This window comes from Myodes glareolus, chromosome 9, assembly GCF_982192425.1.
Source record: "Myodes glareolus chromosome 9, mMyoGla1.1, whole genome shotgun sequence".
NCBI lineage: Eukaryota > Metazoa > Chordata > Mammalia > Rodentia > Cricetidae > Myodes > Myodes glareolus.
Genome location: NC_142034.1, coordinates 45,486,086 through 45,498,922, shown reverse-complemented (window position 1 = coordinate 45,498,922; position 12,837 = coordinate 45,486,086). Strand labels below are relative to the sequence as shown.

At 53.4% G+C, this 12,837-nt stretch overlaps 1 protein-coding gene across 19 annotated transcripts in view; it reads left to right on the top strand.

The window, feature by feature from the left end:
• Positions 1-12,837, top strand: part of Myo18a (myosin XVIIIA) — a 98,442-nt gene that overhangs the window by 66,060 nt on the left and 19,545 nt on the right. For all 19 annotated transcript variants that reach the window (XM_087910269.1, XM_087910268.1, XM_087910267.1 and 16 more), the window contains 11 exons: positions 303-412; positions 3,655-3,720; positions 7,840-7,968; positions 8,562-8,705; positions 9,022-9,111; positions 9,236-9,355; positions 9,549-9,660; positions 10,132-10,259; positions 10,490-10,644; positions 12,236-12,359; positions 12,432-12,632. In XM_087910269.1, the coding sequence (XP_087766395.1) occupies positions 303-412; positions 3,655-3,720; positions 7,840-7,968; positions 8,562-8,705; positions 9,022-9,111; positions 9,236-9,355; positions 9,549-9,660; positions 10,132-10,259; positions 10,490-10,644; positions 12,236-12,359; positions 12,432-12,632 (1,379 nt within the window). The remainder of the gene's footprint in view (positions 1-302; positions 413-3,654; positions 3,721-7,839; positions 7,969-8,561; positions 8,706-9,021; positions 9,112-9,235; positions 9,356-9,548; positions 9,661-10,131; positions 10,260-10,489; positions 10,645-12,235; positions 12,360-12,431; positions 12,633-12,837) is intronic.

Genomic DNA, 12,837 nt, shown 5'->3' with positions numbered 1-12,837 from the left:
TTCACAGCTACGTGGCCTTGGCCACACCACTTCTAAGCCATATTCTTTCTTTCTATCTATCTATCTATCTATCTATCTATCTATCTATCTATCTATCTATCTGTAAATTTGTGTGTGTGTGTGTGTGTGTGTGATGTGAAGAATGGAACCTGAGGCCACACCTACGCTCTATCCTGAGCTAGAACCTTCATATCCTATTGTAGACCAGCTCTGATTGGCCTGTCCTTTCTGGGCCTCCCTGTCCCACCCCTCCACCCAATCAAGCTAGGTGTTGATAGATCTGGCTCTGGTTCTCTCTCTAGGTTACCCAGACCACATGGTGTTTTCTGAGTTTCGCCGTCGCTTTGATGTCCTTGCTCCACACCTGACCAAGAAGCATGGGCGCAACTACATAGTGGTGGATGAGAAGCGGGTAGGTTTGGGGCTCCAGGATCTCTGCAGACCCCTCACTCACTCAGAGCCCTCTGCCTATCTTTCCTAGACTTGCAGGCTGGCTCTTGCTCAAGGTCACAGAGTTCCAGCCAACCAGGGCTAGGGCAGAGACACAACACTGTGGCAGTGTGACAATGGCTGCCACATGAGATCATGAGCTGCAGGGATTGGGGAGGAGCTACTCTTGTTGGAGGTCAAAGATTTGGGTGTCTGTGCTTTTAGGAAGCCAGACAGTCACACTGAGTAAACATGGCAGAGCCTTCCAAGTAGATGACTAGGATTTATGTTTTGGGTATCCCGCTGATGGCATCTGGGTCCTTCAGCCTCAGCTTCCATGGTGTTACCTGATTCCTGAAGCAGGAAGCTCTCTAGGGCTGGGCACGCTTCCTTCCTAGGAGGAGGCTGAGATGGCAAGGCTACTTTGGTGCCGGAGCATATGTCTGTGGGCCTCTTACAATCAAGAATGCTGGACCCGTGACTGTAGAAGTGTCTTTATTACTTTACACTGCCACCTCAACCCCCAGGCAGCCAAAGGCTCCTTGAGTAGGGGAGACCTCCTCTGCTGTGCACTGGCACCGACTTTCAGCTTGACTCTGAGAGCACCTCAGTCCTTAGGAGGCTTCCCTGAAGGGAGGGCACTTTGTAGCCTGGGGAAGGAAAGCCCACAACATTGCCTAGTCTGCCCCTGCTTCTTCTACCCTTGCCTCTGACTCACAGACAAACATTCATGGAAGCCACAAAGATTTCTGTGGTCTCAGGCCTGTTAGCATCCCACCTTCCTGCTCCTCCTTGGCCTGACTTCCATCCTAGCTTCCCTCTCACAGCAGCAGGCTGTGCTTGTCTCTCTGGAAACGCTGTCCTTCCCAGACTGTCATTTCTGCGTGGATCTCTCTGATCACAACCTCCTACCTGTAGTGTCCCCTGCTCAGGGAGTTTGCTGTTGGTCTCAGCGAGGCCTTACAAGTCGAGACCCAATCTGTTCTCTGTTCCATGATTTACTCCATAGCCTTGACGCCATGGCCCAACCTACTCAGCACTTAACCCCTTCATCCCTCCATTCTCCTGAACCTCCCACAGCTCTGTCTTACCCCTGCCTGAAGGGCCAGCCCTTGGATGGCTGCGCTGCTCATATTAAACTCCCAAGGGCTATGGAAAGAAGCTGTACAACTCTAGACTTGAATTCCTACAGGTTTGTGGTCTTCAACCTTAGGTGGGCCCTTGGCATGGCCTAGTAAGTCTTCTTGTATGGCCACATCACCAAGCTCCTGGCCTGCTATCCCATTCACCACCTTTCTCCTCCAATCTCCTGTCCTACCCTACCCTACCTTACCTGCCCCTCTCCTCCCCTGCCTTTCCAGGCCATCTTCCCAGCAGCTGACCTTGACTCTGAACTACTGAAACTGGTTTAGCTTCTTCTACCATCTTCATCTTCCTCCTTCCCATCCCCCATTCTGCCTTGGTGGGAACAGGGTAGAAGTGAGCCATTTTGGGGCAGTTCCTTCCTTCATGACTTAGAATCCATTCCCTCCTGCCTCTTTTCTCTGTTAGAACGGTTCCATAGAGAGTAGCCTCCGCCTGAAAGAGGCTCTTTGTGCAGTCCATGCTCTCTAGCCTGAGACCACCCACATCTGCCTGCCCCAGCTCCTGCTCTGCTGCCTTTTGTTCTTCCACCCTGGTACCCTGGAGCTGCTCTCCCTAATACCTCTGTATTGCCGGAGCCTCTGTTCCTTGAATTTTTTTTAAGTTTATTTATTATGTATAGTGTTCTGTCTGCATATATGCCTGCGGGCGGGCCAGAAGAGGGTGCCAGATCTCGTTACCAATGATTGTGAGCCACCATGTGGTTGCTGGGAATTGAACTCATGAACCTCTGGAACTTCAGCCAGTGCCCTTAACCTCTGAGCCATCTCTCCAGCCCTGTTCCTGTTCCTTGAATTTTTTTAAAAAACAATTTATTTATTTTTATGTGTTTGTTTTGCCTGCATGTATGCATGTGCACAGTTTGCATGCCAGATGTCCATGGAGGGCAGAAGAAGGCATAAGATCCCCTGGAACTAGAGTTACAGACAGTTGTGAGCTGCCATGTAATTTCTAGGAATGGAACCCAGGTCCTCTGGAAGAGCAGCCAGTGCTTTTAACCACTGAGCCATCTCTTCAGTCGCATTTTTTTTTTTAAGTCAGGGTCTCACTATATAGTCCTGAGTCTACTGGAATTCACTCTGTAGACCAGGTTAGCCTAGAACTCACAGAGAGCCATCTGCCTCTGCCTCCCAAGTGCTGGGAGTACAGGTGTGCGCCACCTGCCTGGCTGTTCCTTGGGAGTACAGGTGTGCGCCACCTGCCTGGCTGTGTCTTGAGTGCTTGGCATGCGACTTTCCTGGTATTTTGAAGTGTTTCCTGTTTGCCCTCTCTGCCACCGTGCTGTTTTCCTTGTTCTGCTCGTCTCAGTCCCTCTCCGCTCCCTGCTTCAGTAAAGATCTCATTCCTCAGTACTCTACCTGTGACTCCATTTTTATATTCTACTCTCTCTTCCTGGACAACCTCATTCGCACCCATCACTTCGATTACCACACAGACACTGATTGGCCCAGATCAGTGCCCCAGCCAGACCTTCCTCCTGCTCTCCAAGTGTACGCTTCTCACTGCCTTCTGGATTTTCCTGTCCTCTTACCCCAAACTGAGCTCATGGAGTCCGTTCATTCTCTTGCCCTCAAGCCTGTTCTTACTCATGTATTCCCTGCTTTTGTGACTGACCTTCTCAGGTGTGTCTCTGGCCCTTCCTGAGAGGACTGTGCAGAGTTTCCCTGGCACGCCAGGCTCCCCACACCTTGGTTGCACTGTAATCCCCACCCCCTCACTCTTGCAACATGTACTCTCCGCTTGTGATCCCAGGCCTTTGCTCAAGTCGGGGGCATAACTGGTATTTACAGTCTTGGGTCAGGCAGTCCTCCTCTGGGGTCCCCATCCCCGACTGACCCCCATGCCTTTTTTATGTACTGCACCTGTCTTGCCCCCTACTTATCTTACTCTCCAACAACACCATCTGTTCCTCTTCTGGTCACCTCTGGTCCCCAGAGTGGACATCGTGGCTGGCATCATGGAAGCCTACCTGAGGGGCTCGTGAAAGAAATGATGGGGTTTCTAGAAGGGATCCAGGGAGAGCCCAGGAAGTGGAGATGGGGAGAGCCTATGCGGACCTAACGGCAGCCTTTCTCTCCTCAGGCTGTGGAGGAGCTGCTAGAGTCCCTGGACCTGGAGAAGAGCAGCTGCTGCATGGGCCTGAGTCGGGTAAGTTGCGCACAGGTGGGCAGCCAGGTGTTGGCTTCCTGGTGGCCCTAGTCAGATGGCTGGCTCTCCCTCCCTGTTCTTGATAGAAGCGAGGGTGTAGATATTCTAGTTTCAGCAAACTTTATTTTCTTGCCAGGATAGTTGACTGGTTCAGGACTGTGAAACCTCTGTGGTGTCAGAAGGGAATGGGCTGAATCATGGCCTTGAGTTTGATGCAGTGGGAAGTGGGGAAACAGAAGGGCTGGGTTTGGAGGAAGAGGGCTGGGCTTGGAAGGAGAGGGCTGGGCTTGGAGGGAGGGGGCTGGGCTTGGAAGGAGAGAGCTGGGCTTGGAGGGAGGGGGCTGGACTTGGAGGGAGGGGCTGAGGAAAGCCAGGGGTAGTAGGAAGCCAGAGTGCTACCACGGTGCAGAAGAGCAAGTAAAGACTGGTGAGCTGAGCCACCACTATCTGTCCACAGGCCAAATTCCTCATCTAAATGGAATGTGTAGCATAAAAGGCCCTGGTCCATACCAAAGGGTCCGGGAACAGTCTTCCCATAGGCAGGGAGCCTTGCCTACCTCTCCCCTAGCTAAAAAGCTTGGGTAGTCAGTGTTCAAAAGTGCGCTGGGAATTGGCATGGAGGAAGGGCAGCAGGCGGCCAGAGAAAGAGTCACGGATGTGTTCCTCTGTCAGCAGAGAAGACAGGCACCCCAGTCACAAAGCCTCTTGCACAGTGTGAGGTGGAGGGAGAGACATACATTTCACTTGTCCCTTAGTCTGCAGGTTGAGTAAGGTCCTGATTTTTCCTGACCTTCGCTCCCTGTGTCTCACCTCAGTCTCTCATGTCCTTGGCTTTCTCTTTTTCCCTTGGGTCCTCAAAGTTCCTTCTGCCCTGTTTTGGTTTCTGGTCCTGTTTTTTCCTTTCTCTCCTTATTCTGTGTTTGTTCCCACCCCTTTGGTGTCATTTTTCTGCTCTGGTCTTTGTCTATGACATCTGGCTCCCCTCCTTTCTCTCTGGTCACCCTCCAGCACGTGTGCGCGCGCGCGTGCGCGCGCGCGCGCACACACACACACACACACACACGCATGCTCACGCGCATCCCTTTTCTGAGACTCAGAGGCAGCCAGCTGGGCTGCCTGCAGCCAAAACCATTCCTTTAGCTCCTCAGTGGCTAGTTCACACCCAGGCCTTTCTGTGGGCTCCTACCCCTCTAGCAGGCTGCACCGCTGCTGGCTGGTACTGGGAGTGGCACTCTAAGCCAGTTCCCAGGTTCCCAGACACATCTCAGGCAGGAACAGACCTGTACAGGTTGATCTTCTTCTGGCCACATCTTAGACCCTCAGCTGTCCTGATTCCTCCCAGGTGCCAAGCTGAGGCAGGTGAGCCATGGGGCCTCCTGGTACTCAGGTGGAAAGGGACCAAGGTTGGATGTTTGCTTCAGCTTCGCAGGCTGCACTTAGCACTGGCTGGTGAGCAAGGACTGGGTGTTCATAATGCTTCAGTGGAGGGGTGGCCACTGGGCCTGAAGGCCAGGTGAAGAGCCTGGGGTCTGAGAGCCTCCTGATGCTGTCAAGTTTGCATTCATGGGAACTTGAGAAGGAGATGACCATAGTCTTTCAGCTCTACCCAAAAGGGTTCTAAATTTTTCTTCTGTATGTGTGTAAATGTGTGTTCACACCATATGTACTTGTAGTGAACTCTGTCGAATAGAGGCCAGGGATGGAATCTAGTGTCTTCCTGCATCGTTCTCTGCCTTATTTATTATTGTTATTCTTGTTACATGTATTTACTCAGAGGGGGAGCGGGGCTGGGGTATTATGAGCACCCTTGGGTCACAGGACAACCTGCAGAAGTTTGTTACTCCCTTCTACCACGTGGGTGTTGTGGATCAAACTCGGGTCCTCAGGTTTAGTGGCAAGTGACCCAACTCACTGAGCCACCTCATCAGACCCCTCCACCTTATTTTTGAGACAGGGTCTCTTACTGAGTTGGGAACTCTCTGACTGACTAGACTGGCTAGCATGCAAGCTACAGGACCTCCTCTCTCTGCCCCCTACCATGCCCCAGTACTAGGATTACAGACCCTGCTTAGCTTCCAAATCACATGAGATCGGGCGCGTTCAGGGTGGTATGGTCGTAGACCACACCTGGCTTTTATGTGGTTGCTGGGGATCTGAACTCAGGTCTTTTTTCCTGTGTAACAATCATTTAGCAGGGTGAGCCATCTCGTAAGCTCCCCCCACAAGGACTCAATTCTACATATGTTCAAGAGGTTTGAGGCTTGTATCTGTAGCCTTTAGACCATCCGTGTGTGTGTGTGTGTGTGTGTGTGTGTGTGTGTCTGGTTTTTTGAGACAGGGCCTCGTTATGTAGCTCTGGCTGTCTTGGACCTCACTGTGTAGACCAGGCTGGCCTTGAACTCAGAGATCCTAGATCATTCTCTCTCATTGTGTTTCCAAGTCATTCTGTCTCTCTGTGCCAGTATTCCCCTGCTTCCCTGTTTGCTAACGAAGCATATTTGCTTGACCTAGGAACAAACTGGTTGTCCCTTAGTGCCTCACATGTATATTTTACTGGAAACTGAGGCATGAGTCAGACTTCAGATACGTGGAAACCCCCACTTTGCCAGTTTGTAGGATTTGGGGCAGTATCACAAGGACTGAGCTGGGTTTTTTTTTCTTTCCAAAACTAGTCTCAGAGGATGAGGCTTCTGTGATGTGACCAGATGCAGCGTTCTCATCGGGTTTGGACTTCTCCCTACTTCTCTGAAGGGGACTCTGGGATCCTTCCCCTATCAGAACTATGTATATTACCTGTGTCCTTCTTGATTTCCCATCTCTGTCCTACAAAAGGAAATTTCATTTTCTTTCTTTCTTAAGATGTATTGCTTACGTATGGCTATGCCTGTGTGTGTCTGCCATGTGTATAAAGGTGCTCTCAGAGGCCGGAAGAGGGTGTCCGATCCCCTGGCGCTGGAGTTACAGCAGTTGTGCTGATGATGTGGGTGCTCCGAACCAAGCTCAGGTCTTCCTGAAGGGCGGTACTGCTCTTAACTGCAGAGCCATCTCTCCAAACTGTCTTTCTTTTTAAGGATAAATCACATTTATTTATTTACCTGTTTGTTTCTTAATTTATGGATGTGTGCATGCCACAGCACATGTGTGGTGGTCAGGATAACTTGAGGCCGTGAGTTCTCCCCTGCTTCCACGTGCATCTTGGGGATCAAACTCTGGACGGTAGACTTGGCAGCTTAGCCATCTCACTGGCCCTAAGAAGGAGGGGTGTGTGTGTGTGTGTGTGTGTGTGTGTGTGTGTGTGTCGGGTGAGGGTGGTTATAAACCTTGTGCTCCTCTGCTTCTCAAGGACACCAGAGTCATCATCACCCTGCTCCATGTCTTTTACAAGGCCAACACAGGGTAGCAAAGACTGAGAGGAACAGCTGGGTGTAGGGTGCCCAGCGGGTTCCCACACATCTGTCTTCCAGCCCCCAAACCTGTATGACAGGTCTCTTGCTGGGGCTGATTCACGCCCACCTCACCAGCTTCTTCATGAGAGTGTGAAACGTGGGGGTAGGGGTGGGGCCCTGGCATGAAAGAGGAGGTAGCTGGAATGAAGCTGAGCAGGCGGGCAGAAGGGCAGAAGCCTCGCCCCGCACTCTAGTCTTCCCCCACAGACAGCTTCTTAGGTTCTCTCCCACCCAGACACACCATCTCACTCTCCACCTGAGCCCAAATGGCTGGAGCTGTGCTCGGGCCCTGCAGTGGGCCGTGGCACTGGGCACAGTGACAGTATCACAGCTTTAGCTGAAGGACCTCCCCTCCTTGTTTGGCCCCTGAGTGCTTCCTGTTCCTCTTGGCCCCAGGTATCTCCTCTCCCCCTGTGCTGCTGTCTTTTCTCCTTGAGGTTGGACTTCCCACCTCACTCCTCCAGACCCAAAGCCTTCCACCTGGACCTGGCCCATCCCCAGGGGCCATGCTAGGGCTCCTCCCCCTCCACCCTTGGGCAAGTGGATTTTCAGGCTCTTCCTGAACCAGGGTCCATACTCCCTAGCATGCTGGCTCCCTGTGCCAGCTGCCTGTTCCTCTCTCTTTGCCGCCCCAGTTCAATCTCCGACTTTTACCAGGCTGCTTCTCCGACAGGTGTTCTTCCGGGCAGGCACGTTGGCACGGCTGGAAGAGCAGCGAGATGAGCAAACCAGCAGGCACCTGACCCTGTTCCAAGCGGCATGCAGGGGCTATCTCGCCCGCCAGCATTTCAAGAAGAGAAAGGTGCTGCTCTGGGGACACTCCAGCCTAGATGGCACACAGAGTACCCGTGGGGGGGGGGGGGCATGCAGGATGCATCATCCTCTGGGAAGGAGGTGGGAACCTCCCAAGAGCACCATGCCTGGGCCAGAGTGGGAAGCATGCTTGAGTGCCCAGCAGCGTAGGCATGTGCCCTGGCCAGGGGGCTGTGTTGTGGGAGTGGGGGCGGGAAGCAGGGCTCAGGCAAAGGTGGGCTCTGGTTCATGGGCTGTTCTATGAAGATTAAAGAGCTGTGTCAGCGACTCCTTTTCTTATTAGCAAGTCCATAAAACAGCCAGCACTGCCGCCTCTTGTGTTTCAGCAAGATTAGGTTTTATAGCACAGCTAGGCCAGGGTGCTGGAAATAATCAAGCAGCAAATAAAGCAGATGAAATTATTCCTAATGACAGTGGGACACGAGTGCCCCATGCACTGCTCCCTTCTGGGACTGCCCACCCTCTGAGGGGTGGGGCAGTGGGCATGAGGAGGGTCTGGGGAGCTGGTACGGTTGTGCTGCTGGTGGGCAGTGACTTGGCCAAGGGAGTGGGAGGTCCATCATGTGACAACCCCAACCGCAGATCCAGGACCTGGCCATTCGCTGTGTGCAGAAGAACATCAAGAAGAACAAAGGGGTGAAGGACTGGCCCTGGTGGAAGCTGTTCACCACTGTGCGGCCCCTCATCCAAGTCCAGTTGTCAGAAGAACAGATTCGCAATAAAGACGTGCGTGACCTTGCAGGCCGGGTCCTGGGAGGGGCTCCATGTACACAAGGGTCTTGCTGGCTTGTCTTGGATTAAGGTGCTTTAGGATTAGTTGGAAGGACTGGTGTCTTTGAACTATGCCCATCAAGCACATCTCCCTGTGGAGTGCAGGATGGGCCCTCGGTAGCTTCTTAGGATAAAATCGTAGGCATCTGCTGTTTGTGGAGGGGAGTCTGGGGGTTGGGAGTCCTGATGGGGAGTCCTCAGGGGACAGACCTGGTGGGGGTCCTCACCCTCTTAGAGCCTCAGCCTCACTTTGTCTCCTTGCTTCCCACAGGAGGAGATCCAGCAGCTGCGCAGCAAGCTTGAGAAGGTGGAGAAAGAACGGAATGAGCTCCGGCTCAACAGTGACCGGCTGGAGTCCCGGGTGGGTGACTCCAGTCACCAAACAGACTGGCCCACTGTCCCAAAGTGCCCTGACCCGTGAGCCCTGGTGTTCTGGCTGAGTGAGGCAGTCACTTCAACTGGTGACCCCCCCCTCCCAACCCCAGATCTCAGAGCTGACATCGGAGCTGACTGACGAGCGGAACACAGGAGAGTCCGCCTCCCAGCTGCTGGATGCAGAGACGGCCGAGAGGCTCCGAGCAGAGAAGGAAATGAAAGAGCTACAGGTGAGAGCAGGGCCAGGGTGAAGACAGCAGGCTAGTGACCGCCACACTCGGCTTCCCCAAAGCCACTTGGCACCTCCTGTACTAGCTCGACATCTCTGTCTGACTGGGGTAAGCGTGTGGCCTGTGTGGTTCAGGACACTGGGTAGGACAGGCGAGGGGAAGACCTGCAAGGCTAACAAGCCCTTTCCTTCAGACCCAGTATGATGCACTGAAGAAGCAGATGGAAGTAATGGAAATGGAGGTGATGGAGGCCAGGCTCATTCGGGCAGCAGAGGTCAATGGGGAAGTCGATGACGACGATGCAGGTGGGTCCCAAGTGGAGGAGGCAGGCGGGCCTGAATGGCAAGGCCTGATGCCTTCCTTGGGTAATCACACACCCTGTCTGGGCTTGTCTCCCTTCTGTGAGCCATTCTCATACTAAAATACAGTAAATGGATGAGAAAGTAGAGTTGCTAAAACCAGGCATGGTGATTCATGCTTGTAATCCCGGGTGACCGAAGTTCAAGGTCACCAACTGCATAATAAACTCAAGGACAGCCTGAGATCTTGTCTCCAAAAACAAACAAACAAAAACCTCAAAACCACAATGTCAAGACGCTGAAAATAACAGGTTGAACTGCTATGGTAATGACAAGGGCCATGGGTCTGGCGGCCCCTAGGGAGTAGCTAGCACAGGTTCCCCTTGTCACCTCTCTAGACTCCACCCTCTCCTCCTTCCTACCCCTTCCTGGGGACCCTCAGCAGCTCTGAATGGAGCGTCCCCCCCTACTCTGCAGGAGGAGAGTGGCGGCTGAAGTATGAGCGCGCTGTTCGGGAGGTGGACTTCACCAAGAAGCGGCTCCAGCAGGAGTTGGAAGACAAGATGGAGGTGGAGCAGCAGAGCAGGAGGCAGCTAGAGAGACGGGTGAGGCTGGCCGGGAACTGAGGCCTGTCGTCGGAGGCCTGGGGCTCGGCACCTTGTCTACTGACAAAACAGCCAGAGGCAGGCAGACCTGGAAAGGGACAGGGGAAGTGGAGTGTCAGCCAGTCCTGAAGGGACAGCTAGGACCTCCCCTTAGGTTCTGAAGATGTCACTGCCCTCCACTTCTGAACCCTTGGTGGCTGCTGACCATGCACCCGTCTCTCCACCTCTAGCTTGGGGACCTGCAAGCAGACAGTGACGAGAGCCAGCGGGCACTGCAGCAGCTCAAGAAGAAGTGCCAGCGACTCACAGCTGAGCTGCAGGACACCAAGCTACACCTGGAGGGCCAGCAGGTCCGAAACCATGAGCTGGAGAAGAAGCAGAGGAGGTGGGTGGCCCTGCCTTGTACCCTCAGAACCTTCGAGCTACAGGACCAGCCATTTGTGCTGGCACGTGAAACAGGCTCACTTCTGGTCTCCTGGGAGGACTCGGGCCACGGCTACCGGGAAGTCCATTCCAACCTCTGTTCACATGTGTTCCTCTCAAGGGTACCTGTCATCTGTCCCAAACCAGAAAGGACAGGCTTCAGCCAAGTTCAGAACCACCAGGTCCCTGCCCTGCCCCTTGTGCCCCTTTACACCCCCCCCCCCCGCCTGAGTAGCTTTCACTTGCCTTCACCCCACAAACACACTCTCTTGACTAATGTCGTTAAACTACCGTGCCACTTCCATCTCATTATGGTAATGACGCAAAGAAGGGGGGCAGCCCTCACAGGAGAAAATCCAATCTAAATTAATTTCCCTGGCTGGGAATGGGAATGGGACGCCTTCATTAACAGCATGAGGAGCCCACACGCCCTGGGAACAGTGGGGTGCCCCAGGGAGCAGGAACAATGCCTGGTTCCCCTCTGCTAGCTTCCAGTACAGGTACCAATTACCTTTGTGAAGGGTAACCTCACCCCAAGACCCTGGGAGGGAGACTGGCAGAACAGAGCTCCCGCTCCTCCCAGTATGCATTACCTTATGTGTCCCCAGCTCCCGCATCACCTTGTCACCTTCCTTGATAACTGCTTCCTGTTACTCTGAGGAGAACAGGGTGGTTCAGAAGATATATATATTTTTTTGTCTCTCCCGGAACAACCAGGCAGTCTGCTTCTCCCACCCTTTAACCCCACTCTGTCTAAACCTAAAGATGGCACTGTTAACAGGAACCCCTCCTTCATGAGCACCCCATAATCATGCCAGCTTGGCCTAGTTACCATGTCTCTGTGTTCCCCGCTGGGCGACTTATTAGGTTTCGGCTACCCGGGGTTTTCCTCCTCTTTTTCTGCTGTGGGCTAGGGAGGGGTGCTATGGAGTTTCCACAGGAACCTGATTACCTATGCAGGGAAGGGCTAAGAGAGATTTCAGCAATTTGCTCCCCGATGTAGAGTCACTGGGTGGGAAACGGAAGGCTGGGAAGTAGAGTAGTAAAGGAGGTGGCTCCTGCGAGTGCCTTTTAGAGCACATTGCAGGCTGGGCCTGACGGGAATGCTGCCTGGCCCAGCACAGGGTCCCCTGCTGGTGGGTGGTACTGACACCGGAGGCAGATGTCAGAGGTGGTTAGAAGCCAGCAGCTGTGCCGGTAGTTGCTGAGTTGAGCATAGTGTGAGTTGTCTAAAGAGAACATCATCTCTACTCATCCCGATACCACTCTCTTGTCACCCTGACACCCTCTTCTTTCATCTGTTGGAGAATGTTGAGACTTTCCCGCCCCTTTCCCAGAAGCGGTGTGTGCCTAAGTGTTCCTCAGGTGCCTCAGTAGTCTGACCTCTATTTCCTGAATTCCAGCGTCACCAGGGTCCCAAGTCATGACTTATGAGTCCCTCCCATCCCCCACCCCAGCCCTGTTGGTGTCTTGCTCCGTCTGTGGCACCGCTTGCTGGGTGCTGGAGAGCCAGGCTTTGTCCTTTCCTAATGAGGCCATCATGCTCCCCACAGGTTTGACAATGAGCTTTCCCAGGCACAGGAGGAGACCCAGCGGGAGAAGTTGCAGAGGGAGAAGCTCCAGCGGGAGAAGGACATGCTCCTGGCTGAGGCTTTCAGCTTGAAGCAGCAGCTGGAGGTATGGGGCTGACCCTCTTCCAGCTGGAATTGGGGAAGCCCTGGGCCAACCTCACCTTCCTTTGCACTCTAGGAAAAAGACATGGACATCGCCGGGTTTACCCAGAAGGTCGTCTCCTTGGAGGCTGAGCTCCAGGACATTTCTTCTCAAGAGTCCAAGGATGAGGCTTCTCTGGCCAAGGTCAAGAAGCAGCTCCGGGACTTGGAGGCCAAGGTCAAGGATCAGGAAGAGGAGCTGGATGAACAGGCGGGAAGCATACAGATGCTGGAGCAGGTACCAGAGGGTTGGCCAAGGGAGGGCCAAGGTACAGCAGGAAATACTGCCACCCTCACCATTTACACAGGGCGCCAGGAAGAAAAGGTCAAAGTCCACATTCATCCATTCATTCATTCTCTCAATCACTCATTCACCTACTCATAAAATGTCTTGTGAGGACTTGCTCTGTGCTAGCCACAACGTACTGATAGTTAAGTTGCCA